Source organism: Buteo buteo, chromosome 31 (assembly GCF_964188355.1).
Source record: "Buteo buteo chromosome 31, bButBut1.hap1.1, whole genome shotgun sequence".
In the NCBI taxonomy this organism is placed as follows: Eukaryota; Metazoa; Chordata; class Aves; order Accipitriformes; family Accipitridae; genus Buteo; species Buteo buteo.
This window is the reverse complement of record NC_134201.1, coordinates 1,536,967-1,552,204: the sequence shown is the minus strand read 5'-3', so window position 1 is coordinate 1,552,204 and position 15,238 is coordinate 1,536,967. Positions and strand designations below refer to the sequence as shown.

Here is a 15,238-nt window from a genome sequence, read left to right as displayed (position 1 = left end):
TCCCCTTCTCTTTTGTGTGCGCTTGTTAGTTCTAGCGCTTTGTCTTTGTTCTCGCCGGGGGCATTCTCGCCCCGCCTTTCCCCTAGGGGCTCGGCGCCATCTTGGGGCGCATAGGGCGGTGGTTTAGCCCGGATATTTTCTGACTGTGATCTCTCCGCGGCGGTCCTAGCTTCCTCAGCTAACCCTCCCCAGAAGGATTTTGCTTGATCTTTTGCCTCCGCGAGCGGAACGGGGCTTGGGGATTTTGGGGACGCGCCGCCCTCCCATGGGTGTTCCAACTCGGCAGAATTGCCGTCACCTGGGGGGCACTGAGTCTGTGTGGCTGCCCCGACTCCCAATTTCGGGGTGACCAACAGGCAGTCTCTTGCAGCCCTCCAGGTTTCCTGCTCTTGTATGGCTTTTTGCAAAGCCTGTTCAACTTTTCCCCACGCTTTAAGGTTTTTTCCGCGACCCGAGGACTTTGTCTCCTCGGCTAACGCTTTAGTGCACTTATCCCACACCTCAGGGTGGAGTATATCTACTGGCTGATCAATGGCTCCAATTTCCAAAAGCCTCGCAATAGCAAGGGTAAAATCTTTGGGCCTACACTCAATCCCCCACTGTTTATGTAATTGGGATACGACCTTCACAAGGGCTTCCATCCTCCTTGTTGGTCCTGGTCCGGGAGCGTCCCCCCTCGACCTCTTCCCGTCGAGCTGGTCCAGCAGCCCGTCTGACCGTTCACCCGTCCAGGCGATCTTCCCGGGTTTCGGCACCACTTGTCGCCTGGCATGCAGGCGTGGCGACCTGGTTCAGGAACGGCGACCCCCGTCCATCAGCTTGCGGACACCAATGTGGTGGACAGCAAATGGCGTTTATTAGTGGTCGACACAGTGTTATATACCTTTGGTTTACGACGCCACTTCCGTCTGCTTACATCGTAAATTAAACACTATTGGTCATTAGGAGAGGGCTCTAACTTTCCGTACAACGCGAGATCTTCCGACCGCCAAGCCTTAATTACCTACAGATAGGAAATGTGGATGTACAATATGACAATATAAACGTGTCACCAGAATGCAGTTCTCCATTCAAAGTGCTGGGAGGAAATACATTTTTGGAAATGGCTGTATAAATCTCTATTTACATAGAGGGAGAGAAGGTGTCATCATCTTGCTGGTCCATGTCCATGGCCTATGAAAAAATTCATGAGAATTTGCAGACCAGTATCAAAGTGCTGAAAAGTAACTTTTTACACACTTATTACCCCAAGTACTTTCCTGCATATGTTTCTACTTTTGCCTAACATCTTCATTCCGGGGTTGACTCAGTTGCCAGCACAGAGGTTGCTGCTGCCTCCAAGACACCCAGGGGTGGCTGAAGCCCCCACGTGGGACTGGGAAATGACCTACAGGAGCACTTCTGGAGCAGGAGCTGGTCACCAGACAGGGTGTGTCCAAGCATCTCCGTTGAGACTACTGATTTCTCCCCCTTGAGTAGAAAAGGAAGCCTGGGCCATGGCAGCTGAGGCGCCCAACATTAGAGGGGATCACTTTCATCCCTGCCTTCAACGATAATACAGCCACATGTACTTTATACCCTGCAGGGAATGAAAAATGAGTGGGTTGGTATTGCAGAGTCTGCTTGAAGACGCTCCTCTGTCCCAGATACACTGGGCTTAGTGTCCGTTTGGCAATTCAAAAGAGAGCATTTCATTCACTTTGTCTGTTTTTTCCCTTCTGTCAATCAGGGGAGCTCGTGACTTCAACGTGTGACTTGCTGTGTGCAAAGAGCGGACATGGACAGACAGAGTCCAGGGCAGGGAGTGTTTTGGGGGTCCTGGGATCTGTACTTACACAAAAATGTGGGGTTTGTTCATCTAAGGCTATCCCCTGTAGGAAGTGGACTTCAGAGGAGGTAATGTGGACTTAATACACAGCCATTGACTGTATTACATCACTGTGTGTCTGTGTGCAGCTCGGTCTCCAAGCAGGAGGGAGTTGGTGCCCATGGGCTGAAGCATGCAGCTACAGACTTCAGTGAAGAAAGCTCAGATTTGAACAAGGCTGCTGTAAGTGCCAGGTGGTTGAGGGAAAAGGTGGGGATGGGGGTAGGGATGAAGAATGACCATAGATTGTTAAGACAGAAAGGGTCTTGATTTTTGTAATCATTCAAACTCCATTAGGAGGATCAATATGAATTGGGGATTTCTGGTATCACATGGTGCCTGAGCAGAAAAATAAAGAAAAGTGGAGGAAAAAAAGAATTCTTTCTTATTGTTTAGTATTGAAATCTTTCCACTTTGGCTACACTCCTGAAATCTCTCTAATTAACCACATAAGAATTGAAGACCTAAAGGAAAACTCTGCACTGAGCCTTGGCTCGTTAGGGAGTTTGCATGTTAATGAGCCCTCTGGTGCCAAGTTCCTGAACTGCAGATCCTGAAAGACTGAACAAGCCTCTCAAGAAGTAAAAGCCAGCAGCAAACTTCCAAGTTTCGGAGGGTGTTAGTGGGCGCCACTGAGGAACATCACTGAAGAGACCGTGGAGGGAATGACCAGTCAAGGAGACCGTCCCTGGGGGCTGGTGAACCAGGAAGTCGGAGACACAGGTTACAGGTGGAAGATCAGTTGTGGAGGTAGCTGTGAAAGCCCTAAATGTGTTTCACCAAGCAGGATGGCCAAGCCCTGGCCTCCATCCCACTGGGAAGGGGGATCCTTTCCTTCATGGGATGCTTACAGCTCTTCTTGGAAGCAGTTGGATGGGGTGTGATGCCGAGTGAAGGACAGCAGTAGGACACCTCCCAGGCAGTTTTGGGGGTCGGTGAGGAGGGAACAAGGGCCAGGGGCTGTAAGGAACCGGTGTCCTTGCATGGGCTTCAGTGGAAGAGACAGCCGCCACCGTGGAGATGACAAGGACTTCAGTTGTGTTGGTGGGGAGGAGGGGGGCAGCCGCACAAAGGCCGTGTTTGCACCACAGACAGTCCTACACTGTCCTATGCCTGTGCCAGTGACCCTGCAGATTTTAGCTGCCTCCCCCTGTTTCCCCACCTCACCCTGACATTGGGATCTCCCAAGTAGAAGAACTTGGAGCAAAGGAGTAATCTGAGCCTAGGGGAAAGTGTGAGGGCAATGGACTTGAATAATTTTGTCATTGTTTAAATCCAAACCTTTTTTTACTTGGCATAAATTAAATTGGTCTTCCCCAAGTGCACTCTTCTTTGCCTGTGACAGTAATTAGGAAGTGATCTCCCTGTCTTTATCGTGACCCATGAGCTATCCCATCTTATTTTCTCCCTTTGTCCTTTTGAGCTGGAGGTGTGAGTGGGCAGCTGGGTGGGTGTCTGGGTGTTGGGCAAGGCTAACCCACTACAGGACAGCAACCGCAGGACTGCTGTGTCCAGTATTGGGCTCACCAGGCACAAGGAAGACCCTGACAGAGTGGAGAGAAAGTTGCAGAGGCCAGAAGGATGGCTGGGGCCTGGAGCACATTGTGCACAAGGAGAGGCTGAGAAAGCCAGGGCTTTGGAAAAATCCCTCAGAGCCAAACACTGGAGCAAGGACCCAGGCCAGCTGGTGAGATCTCTATCAGTGGAGATTTTCAAAATCTGTGGAGACAAGCACCTGATCTAGGTGGAGGTGTCTGAGAATGGGCTTGGCTGAGAGTCTGGCTGTGGCAGGAGCTATGGGACTTGATGTGTAACGAGTGTTGGTAGGAAACTGGTTCCCTTTGTATTAGTAATGGCAGCAGAGCTGGGTATCCTAGAGACCTGGAGGACGACAGGGGTGACCATGCAGCAAAGGTCCTTCCTCAGGGTTGGGCTGTATGGCCACTCACTCTCTGGCTCTTCTGTGTTCATATGATAGGTGATCCCCAACACTGACTGCATTTGCCCCTTCTCTGCCCCCACCAGCCCCACGCCCCAGGGCAGCATGACAGTCCTGGCCCTGGAGCTCCTCAGCCAGCTCTTGCATCTCTCCAGCCCCCTTCCCCTGTGCCAGCTGGGTTCCCACTGCCTGCCCTGTGATTGCAGAGTCCTCCTTTCCCTGTCAATACCTGGAATTAACACTTTTGCATAAGTCCACCTGGGCAATCTCTCACTTTGTGGAGCTCCAGTCACACTCCAGGCACACGCTGCCCATGGAGATCCCCTGGGATATCCAGGCAGCTACAGATTCCCCTCCTGGAAGATGTCTTCTGCCCTGTCACATGTGGGAAAGGACTGGGTTTGTACCTCAGTGACCACTCCTCATCTCCACTGTCACCAGGCACCAACAGGTGAGTCCTAAGTCCACCCCTCTAGCAGGTCACAAGATGACAATGAGCTTTCTGCCCTTGAAACCATGGATCAATAAACCTTTCTGAGGTGCAGTATCTCGGGCCTTTTCCTGACACGAGGTTTGGAAAAACAACCCTACCATCAGGCAGTGCACAGGGAAGATCCCTTTTCATTACAGAGATGCTACGAGGGAGTCAGCTTGGACGCAGTGTTACAACGACACATTTTTATATGATCTTCCAGGTGAGACAGAAGAAGTCCATGCTTCACATGAAGTACGGAAAGTCCAAGTATTGGTCTACGAACATGAAACCCCAAAGAGCAATAACAACAATGATAATAAAAGAAAGCATGGGCCTAGTATGGCAGTCACTTGTGGAAAAAGACTGGAAGTTTACCGGTATTGAATAATGTCTGCGAAATCACTTTCCTCAGGGCATTTTTGAGCTCCCTGTTCCTCATGCTATAGAAGCGAGGGTTCACAACTGGAGGCACCAGTGAGTACAGCACTGCCACCACCAGATCCAGGGATGGGGAGCAGATGGAAGGGGTGTTCACATAGGCAATCATGCCAGGGCTGACATACATGGAGACCACTCAGCCCACAAGTCAGCAGCCCTAGCCAAGAGAACAAGGACCTCAGTTCTGGGTCCCAGCCCTACCAAAGCCCTTGGCTTTCCCCACCACAGGCTGTCCTATACTGGCCTATGTCAGTGATCGTTTCTCTGCAGATTTTAACTCTCCCCGCTTCTCCCCAGGCACTGCTTCTCCCCAGGCCCTGAGGGCCTCCCCTGCCCACCCAGGGCTCGGCTGTGACGTGGGCAGGGCTGTGGGAGGGCTGTGTGGGCTGCCTCTGCTGAGCCCTTTCTTGGAGGAGAAGCAGGCAGCTGTGCTGGACCTGAGCCCAGGTCACTGCCCTGAATCCTAGACCCACCCCACCCACCATCCAGGGACAATGCTTGGCAGCAGAGTGTGCCTGGGAGGAGACCTCAGGGAGGGGATAGACAGCAGCAGCACGCTAAGGAATCCTTTCTGGCTGCACTGGGAGATGTGGTGTGAGGGTGCTGGCCCAGCCCAGGTGTCCTTTGTGACCAGAGCCACACTGCCCTTGTGGGTTTCCAGGGCTAAGGGTCTAAGATTGTCCTGTCTCCAGGTGGAGATCCCATACCACCTGGGAAGCACTCTGTGCCAGCAGGTAAGGGTGTCTGGGCTGGACAAGCATGGGCAGGGCTGTGGGACTCCCAGCTGGAGTTTTCCTTCCACCATCCTTCCACCATTGCCGCTGGCTTGAGCAGAGCCTCAGCTCAGGGAACCTGGATCTGCTGAGGTCAGGCACAGCCCTGCAGAGGTGCGACTGGTGGGGCTGGTGCCCACCTCTTGTTCCTGGGGTGTTTGGTGACTCCGTCAATACTCCATAACTACTGTGCCGGTAGGATCATGGAGTCGCAGGTCTGTCCACAGCCATGCAGAGGCAGGGAGGGCCAGGAGATGGTGCCTTGGCTGCTCCCCTGGCAATAACACCCACAACCAAAATAGGGCATGAGACATGGAGTTTCACTGCAGGGTGCCCAGCACCCTGGTGAGCCGAAACTCAGAGGAATAAGGCTGCTCTCCTATGGGCTTTAAACAGCCAAGCTCTGCCCAGCATGAGGGCTGCAGTGCTGAGACTTGGGGTCTTACTGTGACCCCCCTCAGGCAGGTCCTCAGGAACTGCAGGAACAACCACAGATTTGGGACAATCTTGCTTTGCTCCAGAGAATGGACCCAGCCTGCAGGGCCAGACTGCTCAGGTCCCCAAATGCCATGAAACAGGCTATTCCAGCTCAGGCGTGCTGCCCCCTCAAGCACACACAGGCCTGTGGCTCATCTCCCCGAGGAGGAAGAGGAAAATGCCTGCCAGGTGCCAGAGTAAGGGAGAAATATTACCCCTGTGGGAGGGCAGAGCTGGCAGCGAAGTGGCACAGGACAGGCACTGGGTTCCTCTCCCCAGTCCCCACTTGGGGCTCCTTGAGTCTACACGTCAGTGTCCATACTGCCCATAGCCCCCACCATCCCGCGTTCAGAAGATAACACTCCCCCCTTCTTTACTTCACTTTTGTACCTTCCTTCTCTGAGATGCAGGGCTGGAGCTTGCCCCCACAGGAGTTTTCCAGGGGATGGAGGCTGTGTTTGCAGTGCTCATGTATGTCACCCATCACCGTGGGGTTCTCACCCTGGGAACACTGCTCTCCCATGGGGTCTGCCAGCAGGAAGGCTCTGGGGTATGGGGCAGAGGGATGTGTGTACCTGGGCTTCTCCCAGATCCCTCCAGGATCACCCCAGGGGTGGAGGAGCTCCCAGCAGGGAATGGGGCAATGCTGAAGTGGGAGAAGATGTTGGTGACAGCCGCCTCCTCCCCGTTTCTCCTCTAGGGCCAGATCCTGCTGCCTGCAGCACTACTGAGCTCCAGCACCTCCCCACAGGGAACCCTGCCACAGAAAGCCGATGCACCTTCCAGCCCGCAGCAGAGGAGCCCTTTGGAAAGTGCCGGAGGGGTGTGGAGACCCACCAGCAGGACCAGGGAGAGCAGTTTGGGCACCAGGTCCTGCCCAGGTGTCAAACCCTTCTCCCTGCCCGGTTCCTGCATAAGAGGTTTCTCTGCCCATGGGCACTGGGGCAGGTGAAAGCCAAAGCCGAGGGAGAGGAACCCTGGCTCAGCTCCCAGCAGTGCCTCTTTTAGGGGAGGGACACAAAATCTCCTCGGCCATGGAAATGTGCCCACGTGAGCATCCTCCCAGATGAGCCCTTCTCCAGGCCAGGGACAGGACCATGGCTTCTGGCTGCAGCACACATCTCTTGGGGATACTTTCTCCATCCTCCCAGCCCTCCAACAGTGCTGAGGGAAAGGTGCCCCATCCCACCTGCTCCCACCCCTCTTGTACCTGCACACAAGTACCGCCCTGACACGAATCCATACTGACATCCCTGGTGAGGCAGCAGGAGGGCAGGGGTGGGGGCTGGAGGAGAGCAGGAGGAGGGGGTCCCAGGGCTGCCGTGGGGCCTTACAGCCTCTGCTCAGGAAGGAGGCAGCTCAGGGCCTTGACAAGAGTGCTCAGGGTCTGCGAGGGCCCAAGGCAGCAGGAGCAGCTCATGGAGACTGGGGTCCTGGAAGAGCATGAGGAGAGGGAATCCCAGCCCCGTGTGTCCCAGAAAGCGGCTCTGCAGCCTGTGCTGGGGCAGTGGGGAGCAGAGCTGCCTCCTAACCATGGTGGGAGGTAATCCATGGGCCATGTTCCCCCCTGGGGCTGGCTGGGGTGTTCAGGGCACTGCGGCCACCTCAGGGCTCACTTCTGTGGGGCCACAGCCCAGGGCTTACCCTGACACGGCAGCTCTGTCATGGCATCTGCACTGTGGGACCAGCATGGCCCAGGACCTGCCTGGAGCAAAGAGCAGCTGGGAAACCCTAGAGTGAGGAAATGGGTGCTCCCACTGCCGTGCATCATGGGACCTATCAGAGAGCCATTTTGACTAGAAACTGCCTGTGGCCAGTAGGATGGAAATGTCTCTGTCAGCAGGATTATTCCCCAGGGACCATGGGCTCTCGCTGCTCCACAGCCTGACCCCAAGACTGCTGAGACTGTCCCTGAGACATGCCCATTTCCCCACCTCCATGACTTTGTTCTCTGCTCCTCCTGATCAGCGTCAGGAAGATGCTCTCACACTTGGGCAGGCAAGCACCAGCTCCAGGTCAAAGCCCCCAGAGACTTTTATTAGGAACAAAGATGATGCACAGCATAAAAATGGGAATAAAAATAGAGGAAACTCCAGGCGGTTTCTGTTGCCCATGGGCCAAGGGACATGGTTCCCTGGTGCTCACGGCTCTCCCAGCTCCACAGACCTCTTCTCCCTCCTGGCTGCACCCAGCTGCACAGCAGGGATGGGCTCTCATGGCCTGGGGCTCTGGGACTGTTGTGCACAGAGCTCCGGTGTCACAGCCTTTGTGTCCTCAGGGGGATGTGCCAGAGACACCTCTTCAACATCATCATAGCCCATGCTCTCCAGGGACAGGGGCCACGTGTCTCCTTCAGCTCCAGGGACCCCAGCACTTCTCCAGGAGTGCAGGCTGGCCCCTGCAAGCAGCAAGGCAGGACAATGCAGTTTGGCCCATGGGGTCTGTACAGCATGTTCCTCCCTGCTCCTCACCACATTCAGCTCCTTCTCCTACCCCTAGACACTCCAAGGAAAACTCCTGGGACAGGAGGCTGTGGTCTCAGGACAGCAGTGACTTGGGTGGCACCAGGGGTGGCACCCCAGGAACCAGCAGTGCTAAATTTCCCTCTCACCTCCAGGTGCAACCCTGGGCTCTGCTCCCTCCTCTGGCTCCTTGGGCATTTCCCTCTCTCCCTGCCCAGGGGCAACATCCTCCACGGGATCAGAAACCTCCCCAGCATCATCATAACCATCTGCTGGGTCACCTCTGGGTGGGACAAGAACATCTGAAAAGAGAGGGGAGCTGGTGACAGTGAGAAGATACATCCTGCAGAGCAGAGCGACAATGCACAGGGACACAGGGCTGAGACACGGGTATTGGCAGCACCACAGGAGACCCCCATGTCCTCCCCATCTCCAGCGGTGACACTGAGTGACACCTCTGTCCATCACAGGTCTTCAGGGAGATCAACTCCTTCTTGCCTCTGTTACCTGGTGCTGAGCCCAGACCATCCTCCTCCTCGCTGACCCCAGGGTAGGGCTGCAGCTGGGTCAGGGACTCTTCTGAATAGGAGCCTGCAGAAATGCACGGTGGCTATTATGAAGCGAGCTCCACTGACCTGGCTCATGGTCAGTGCTGCTGGGGAAGGGGGACCCACAGAGCTGGGGCTGCGTGGGGAGGAGGGCTGGGAAATCACCCTGCCTCCCTGGGGCAAACCCTGTCTCAAAGGTGCTCCCAGAGCTGCCCTAGGACAGCCCCTTCCCTCACTCCACAGGTTTCACTTGGGGTGCAGGGGCAGGAAGAGAGGGGCTGTCCCGCTGGAACAGGCAAAGCTGTTTATTTGGGAGAAAGCTCCCCTTCCAGGCCCAGGACCTGGATGGTCTCCCCACAGACCACGTGGCCCCAGTGTCACAAGGACCATGGGCTGGGGGGCTTCAGGGAATCAGCCTGGGGTTGGGGCCAGGGGAAAGGGTCCTGCAGATGTGCCTCCAGGGAGGACCCACACCCACCTGAGCGACCAAACCTCGCCTGCTTCTCCCACACCGGGCTGTAACCGATCTCCTCGTACAGGGCCTCAGGGAAGGGCTCCTGAGCACTCCTGGAGCCTGGGGACAGAGGTAGGGCTGGCAGAGGGACAGGCAGAGGGGCAATGGGATCATACTGCGCTGCCCCAAACCTGTTTCTTGGGCCAGCCCAGGACTGGCCCAACGGCACAGCCCCACTGCACTGTCCAGGCACAGCTGCCACATCCCCAGTGAGGGCAACATCGCCGTGGAGATTATCTGGGCCTGACACCACGGGGATGGACCCTTCTGCCCTGCACTCCTCCCATCATCTCCCTTGTCCCAGAGTCCCCCCCAGCACTACCCAGAGCATTGCCAGCATTGGCCATCTCCCCCCTGCTCACATCTCTCCCATCCCCGCTCTGCCATTTGTCTCCTCACCCCATCACTACCTCCCCCCGCCTCTGGGCTCTCTCCACCCCTTGCTGCTGGTGCCCCACAGCCAGGCACTCAATGGGGTGGTGCATGGGACAGGTGGCAGCACACGGTCTCAACCCCCAACTCTGCCTGTGCCCCTCACTGACAGCCCGCAGGCCTTCCCACAGGTATCTCCTCCTGGGACCGCTGTGGAAAGACCAACCTCTGCGCCCAGCCCTGGTGCTCAGTGCTTGCCCAGCCAGGAGGGCCAGGAGCAGGCAGAGAAGGGCCCCCAGGATGATGCAGATGATGACGGGCACTGAGACTCTCCCGCTGCCACTCGGACGGCCCCGGGGGGAATCTGTGTGGGCAAGAATATGGAAAGGCCAGCACCAGGCCTGGGTGAGGTAGGAAAAGCACCATTCCTGACCCCCATCACACAAGGCAGCAGGGGGTGGAGGGCCCCAGGGATGAGCGATGGAGAAGCTTCTACCCCAATGAGTAAATGACAACCTTCCCTACCCCCCTCACCACCAGACCAGTGCCTTCTCCTCGGAGTTTCACACCCCAGCAAGGAGCCCCTTCCACCCAGCTGTGGGTCACAGTCTTGCCCTGGGGATACCCAGCAGAGGGGGGGAAGACAAGTTACCTGCTCGGGGTGGGACTGCTGCTGTCCTGGGTGTAGCTGCAGAGGAGGAAAAGGAGAGCTGGGCTGAGAGGGTGGGTGTGCGGGTAGCGGGGATCCTCTCCCCCAACACAGCGTGTGTGTGTCTGTGGATGTCCCTGGCACATCCCACCCAAGTTGGCTCTCCTGTGGTGCTACAAAGAGAGGGCAGGATAGGGCTCAGTGCCTCTGCTGCGGGTGGCAGGCAGGATGGCACAGGCAGCCCAGGGGATATCCCTGGGGCTGCAGGGCCCCATGGGCAATGGCCAGAAGACATCCAGTTCCACCGAGGCTGCTCCCCACTTGGCACCAGGCTCCTGCACTCTGCAGAAATGTTCTTCCTCTTGGGAGGTTACGGGCCATGCCAGGACCAAGGGGGCAAAAGGCCTTCCCCCTGAGCAAGGGGTCCCAGACCTGCCACTCACCTGAGCAGTTCACAGCAGCATCTTCCTTGTGCCGGCAAGCACCGCCATCCCCAGGCCGGGCCCAGCAGTCCTGCAGAGACGGCTCTGTCCCACGGCACTCCACCTGCTCCAGCCAGATGGGGCCCGTCCCCTCCCCAAACGCAGCCTCATGCAGGGCAGACACCGCGGGGCCACAGCCCAGCTGCCTGCACGCCACCTCGGCATCCCGCATGTCCCAGGAGTCGTCGCACACCGTCCCCCAAGAGCCACGGTGCCAGACCTCCACTCTGCCCGAGCACCTGTCCTCACCTCCCACGGCACGAATCTTCTCCCTGTCTGGAGAAGGCAAAGACCTCCCGTGGCACGGAGACAGCAGGCAGAGCCCTGCCAGACAAGAAGCATCCACAGAGGAGCAGCTCCCTACCTGTGCAGCTCGTGGAGTTGGGGCACGGGGACAGCGGGATCGAGGGCGTTTCTGGGCGTCTCCCTGAAGAAGGAAACACTGTGGTGAAAGGGCTGGTTTGGGAGATCGTGCAGAAGAGAGCAGGGCTGAGCTCTGCTTGTGCCTCCCTCTGCCATCTCGATCACGGCAGCAACTGAACCCTGGTCATTGAGGGGACAAGCACAGGACTGTGGGGGGACCCCGACTGCTCAGCCCCAAAAGGTCCCTGTTTAACAGAGCAGCAGGAGCGTGTCTGTGGAGGGGAGGCTCTCCTGAACCCTGTCTGGTCTCTTCTGAGACCTCACCTGGAGATGCTTCTGCCTCCCCAAGGTGCTGCTGGCAACTGCTGCTGGACGTGTGTGGCTGTGATCACTTTTCTGCCACCAGCAGCAGAAGGGACTGACATGGAAAGGAAAAGCCCCTCCAAGCTCTTTCTCTACGTTTGGCCATACCCAGCAGGGAACAGGAGCTGGGGTGGCACTGGGGTGCCCAGGTGGCTCAGAGTTACCATTACAGGTGATGTGGGTCTCCTCTCGCAGGTCTTCACATGACTGTGGGTTCCAGGGAGCAGAGGAACACTGCCAGAAGGAGCTGGTTTTCTCCCCACACTGCACGTAATCCAGCCAGGTAGGGCCAGACACCCTTCCATAAGGCAGCTGTGTTTCCAGGGATCCTCCGTCCCCGCAGCCCAGCTCCTTGCATGCCAGAGACACCGTGGCGAGAGTCATCGAGTTGGAGCAAATGCTTCCCCATGTCCCGTTGTAGAAAACCTGCAGGCGCCCAGAGCAGCCATCACTGTTCTCCAGCCTCAGGGCCACGAACTCTGGGGGGAAAGGCACCAAGGGGGAACAGGCTGGTCTGGGGCAGTGGGAGCCAGGACACATCTGCACCCCTCAGGCCCTTATCCGGGCAGGGCCAGGGCCAGCACGTCCCCCTTGCACCCAAGGGCAGAGAGAAGCCCCTGATGGACAGACACCCCTGTCCTTCCTGCTAACCCTTGGGGATGACTGAGCTCCCCAGGGACCCGCAGTGGGACTGACGGTACCCGTGCATGGGTGTCCACAGGACATGCTCGGGCAGGAGCTCAGAGCCAGCCAGGGACAGCCTTGGCCATGCCCGTCTGTCCTTGTGTCCTGGCCTCTGCAAGAGCCAGGCTCCCACTACAGCTCCCACCACAGACCTGAGCAGATGACTCCCGCGTCCTCTTTGTGCCCGCAGTCGTGCTGCCCCCAGGGCCTGGCAGGACAGTCCCAGAGAGCAGCTTCGGCCCCAGAGCAGTTGACGCCATCCAGCCAGATCTGCCCGGAGCCTTCCCCGAACTGAGCAGAGCCGACTGCCTTCACTGCCCCTCCACAGCCCAGCTGGTGGCAAACGACGGCGGCATCAGACAGGTCCCAGCCATCGTCACAGACAGTCCCCCAGATGCCCTGGTAGTAGACCTCCACTCTCCCAGCACAGCGCCCAGACCCGTTCACCAGCCGGACCCTCCGGCTCCCTGTAGTGGGCAGAAACCCCAGTTGCTGTCAGGGGCCGGCTGCCCACCCACCCCATCACCTGGGGGGCCCGTGCAGCGCCGCTCACCCCAGCAAATGACTCCCACGTCCTCCGCAACCCCTGCCGCCGGTGCACTCTCGAGCAGGGAGGTGTTGCAGAGGGCCAGGTTGGCCTCGTGCCCTGCACACCGGACCCCTCGCAGCCCCACGGGACCCGTCCCTCTCTGAGGCTTCGGGGGGTTGTAGGCTGTCCCTGCCTCTCCGCACTGCAGCTGCCGGCACACCACGCTGGCCTCCTGCACGTCCCACAGGTCGTCCAGGACTCTGCCCCACGTCCCATTCTGGAAGATTTCCACTCGTCCGTCGCACCGGCTCCCTCCGCCCACCAGCCGCAGGGATGCAGATTCAGCTGGGCCTGGGGAGAACAGCCATGCCCCAAGCCTCAGCAGCACCAGAGAACCCAGAAACCTGCAGTGCCTCTCAAAGCTGTGGGACCTCACAGTGTCCTGAAGCTCACCCGCCTGGCCCCAGCCCTCTGCAGTGAGCTTCAGGAGCAGGTTTCCACAGGATTTGTTTCCCAGTCCCTGAGCAAGACACTGTCTTTGCTTTTGGTGGGGTAGAGCCACTCAACACGTCCCTGCTGAGGCAGATGGGGCAGCTCCCACAGGAGGGAGAAGCAACCAGTGCAGCTGCCCAGGGACAGGCAGTGCCAGGAAAAGCCTTGCCGAACCTCAGCGCTGACACCGACACCGTTGAGACACAGGGCACGGCACACACATCTCTGCCCCTCTGCATCCCTGGGGATCATGGGCTGGGAGCCTGTGTCCCTGGCAGGGAGCAGAGCGAGAGGGGCCTTTCCGATCAAACAGGACAAGTCTGGGACTTGCGCCGACTAGAAGCAAGGGCCCAACCCTGCTCTACAGCTCATGTCCCAGGTCTGCTGCTGCTGCTGCTGCCGCTGCTGCTGGGGGCACCCGAGCAGCCCCTGCGGGTGTGGGATTGGGCTCTGAGAAGGACTCTGTGGGGCTAGGACAGGGCTGTCTGCAGCCAGAGGCATGGAGCAGAGCCCCACAGCCCTGTCCTTGACCTGTCCTGCAGCACAAGAGCAGAGGAGCCCAGGCCTGGCAGTGGCCCCGAGGCGTGAGCTGCTGCCCCAGGGGCCAGAGACACCTCTCCCAATTCAGCACTCGGCTCTCCCACATCAGAGCAGTCAGTCTGAGCAGACAAAGCTCTCCAGATCACTGCTGGTGAAGCCAGGGTTTCTCCAGGGAGAAATTCACACTCACGCTGCCATGGGGTCCCCTGCTTTGGGTGGCCACGTCACACCCAAGGGGCAAATGGAGTTAAGGCAGCATTTTCCCTGAGCAGCACTCACCTGAGCAAATGACAGCAGCATCGTTCCCATGGGAGCACAAGGCCCCCAGAGCAGTCACCGGGCACTGCGCCAGGTGGCCTTCAGTCCCATCACAGTGAAATGAGTCTCTCCAGAAGGGGTGGGTGGCTCTCCCAAAATGACCTGGCCTGGGAATGGACTCGGCAAACCCGCAGTCAAGGTGACGACAGAGAACGTGGGCGTCCAAGAGGTCCCAGTGGGAGGCACAGAGGGAGCCCCAGGTCCCCAGCACCTGGACCTCCACCCTCCCCTCACACGCTGTGCTGCCATTCACCAGCCTGAACCCTGTGAACTGTGGGAACAGAGAAGGGTGAGAAAGGACAGACTTGTGCTTTTGCTCCCTCGGGAGGTAGAGGAGAGGCCAAATGGACGCCTTTCCTTTCTCCTCCTTCTGCACAATTTTAGGGCTGCAGACAAATATTCAAGGTCAGGTCTAATGGGGCTCTGAGCAACCTGATCTAGGTGAAGATGTCCCTGCTCATTCCAGGGGTGGCTGGACTAGATGAACTTTAAAGATCCCTTCAAACCCAAACCACCCCATAATTTTATGATCACCCCTTCTGTCCTCCCTTCCAGCACAGTCCTTGCCCTGCTCTCCCATCCTCAGCACACCCCCCGTGTTGAACACCCCACCCTGAGTCCTTACGTGTGCAGGCGACACCGGCATCCTTTGCATGGGAGCAGGGCTCATCCCTTGGGGATCCCCTGGGGCAGGAAGCAAGAAGGGATTCATTCCCCACACACTGCAGCTCTCTGTCCCAGATGGGACCATCCCCTTCTCCAAAGTGAGCTGCCCTAGCGACAGGCAGGGCTGTGCCACACTGCAGCTCCCTGCAGACCACGATGGCAGCTTTGGGACCAAAGTCTGAGTCACAGACGGTTTTCCACTGGTCCCCGTCACGGATCTCCACTCGTCCTGAGCAGGGGCTGTCGCCTCCAACCAGCTGGACAAATCCTGTAGCAACCAAAGACCC

At 57.8% G+C, this 15,238-nt stretch overlaps 2 protein-coding genes across 2 annotated transcripts in view; one reads left to right on the top strand and one right to left on the bottom strand.

Annotated features, from left to right (window-relative positions):
- The window catches only part of LOC142025982 (scavenger receptor cysteine-rich type 1 protein M130-like), a 329,010-nt gene that overhangs the window by 74,871 nt on the left and 238,901 nt on the right, over nucleotides 1-15,238 (top strand). The window lies entirely within an intron of this gene.
- Nucleotides 8,111-15,238, bottom strand: part of LOC142025968 (antigen WC1.1-like) — a 90,147-nt gene continuing 83,019 nt past the window's right edge. Inside the window, 13 exon segments of the mRNA XM_075018716.1 lie at nucleotides 8,111-8,367; nucleotides 8,581-8,733; nucleotides 8,939-9,022; nucleotides 9,458-9,553; nucleotides 10,092-10,229; nucleotides 10,518-10,553; nucleotides 10,958-11,272; nucleotides 11,361-11,423; nucleotides 11,887-12,201; nucleotides 12,559-12,873; nucleotides 12,960-13,286; nucleotides 14,247-14,561; nucleotides 14,914-15,219. Coding sequence (XP_074874817.1) covers nucleotides 8,111-8,367; nucleotides 8,581-8,733; nucleotides 8,939-9,022; nucleotides 9,458-9,553; nucleotides 10,092-10,229; nucleotides 10,518-10,553; nucleotides 10,958-11,272; nucleotides 11,361-11,423; nucleotides 11,887-12,201; nucleotides 12,559-12,873; nucleotides 12,960-13,286; nucleotides 14,247-14,561; nucleotides 14,914-15,219 — 2,720 coding nt within the window.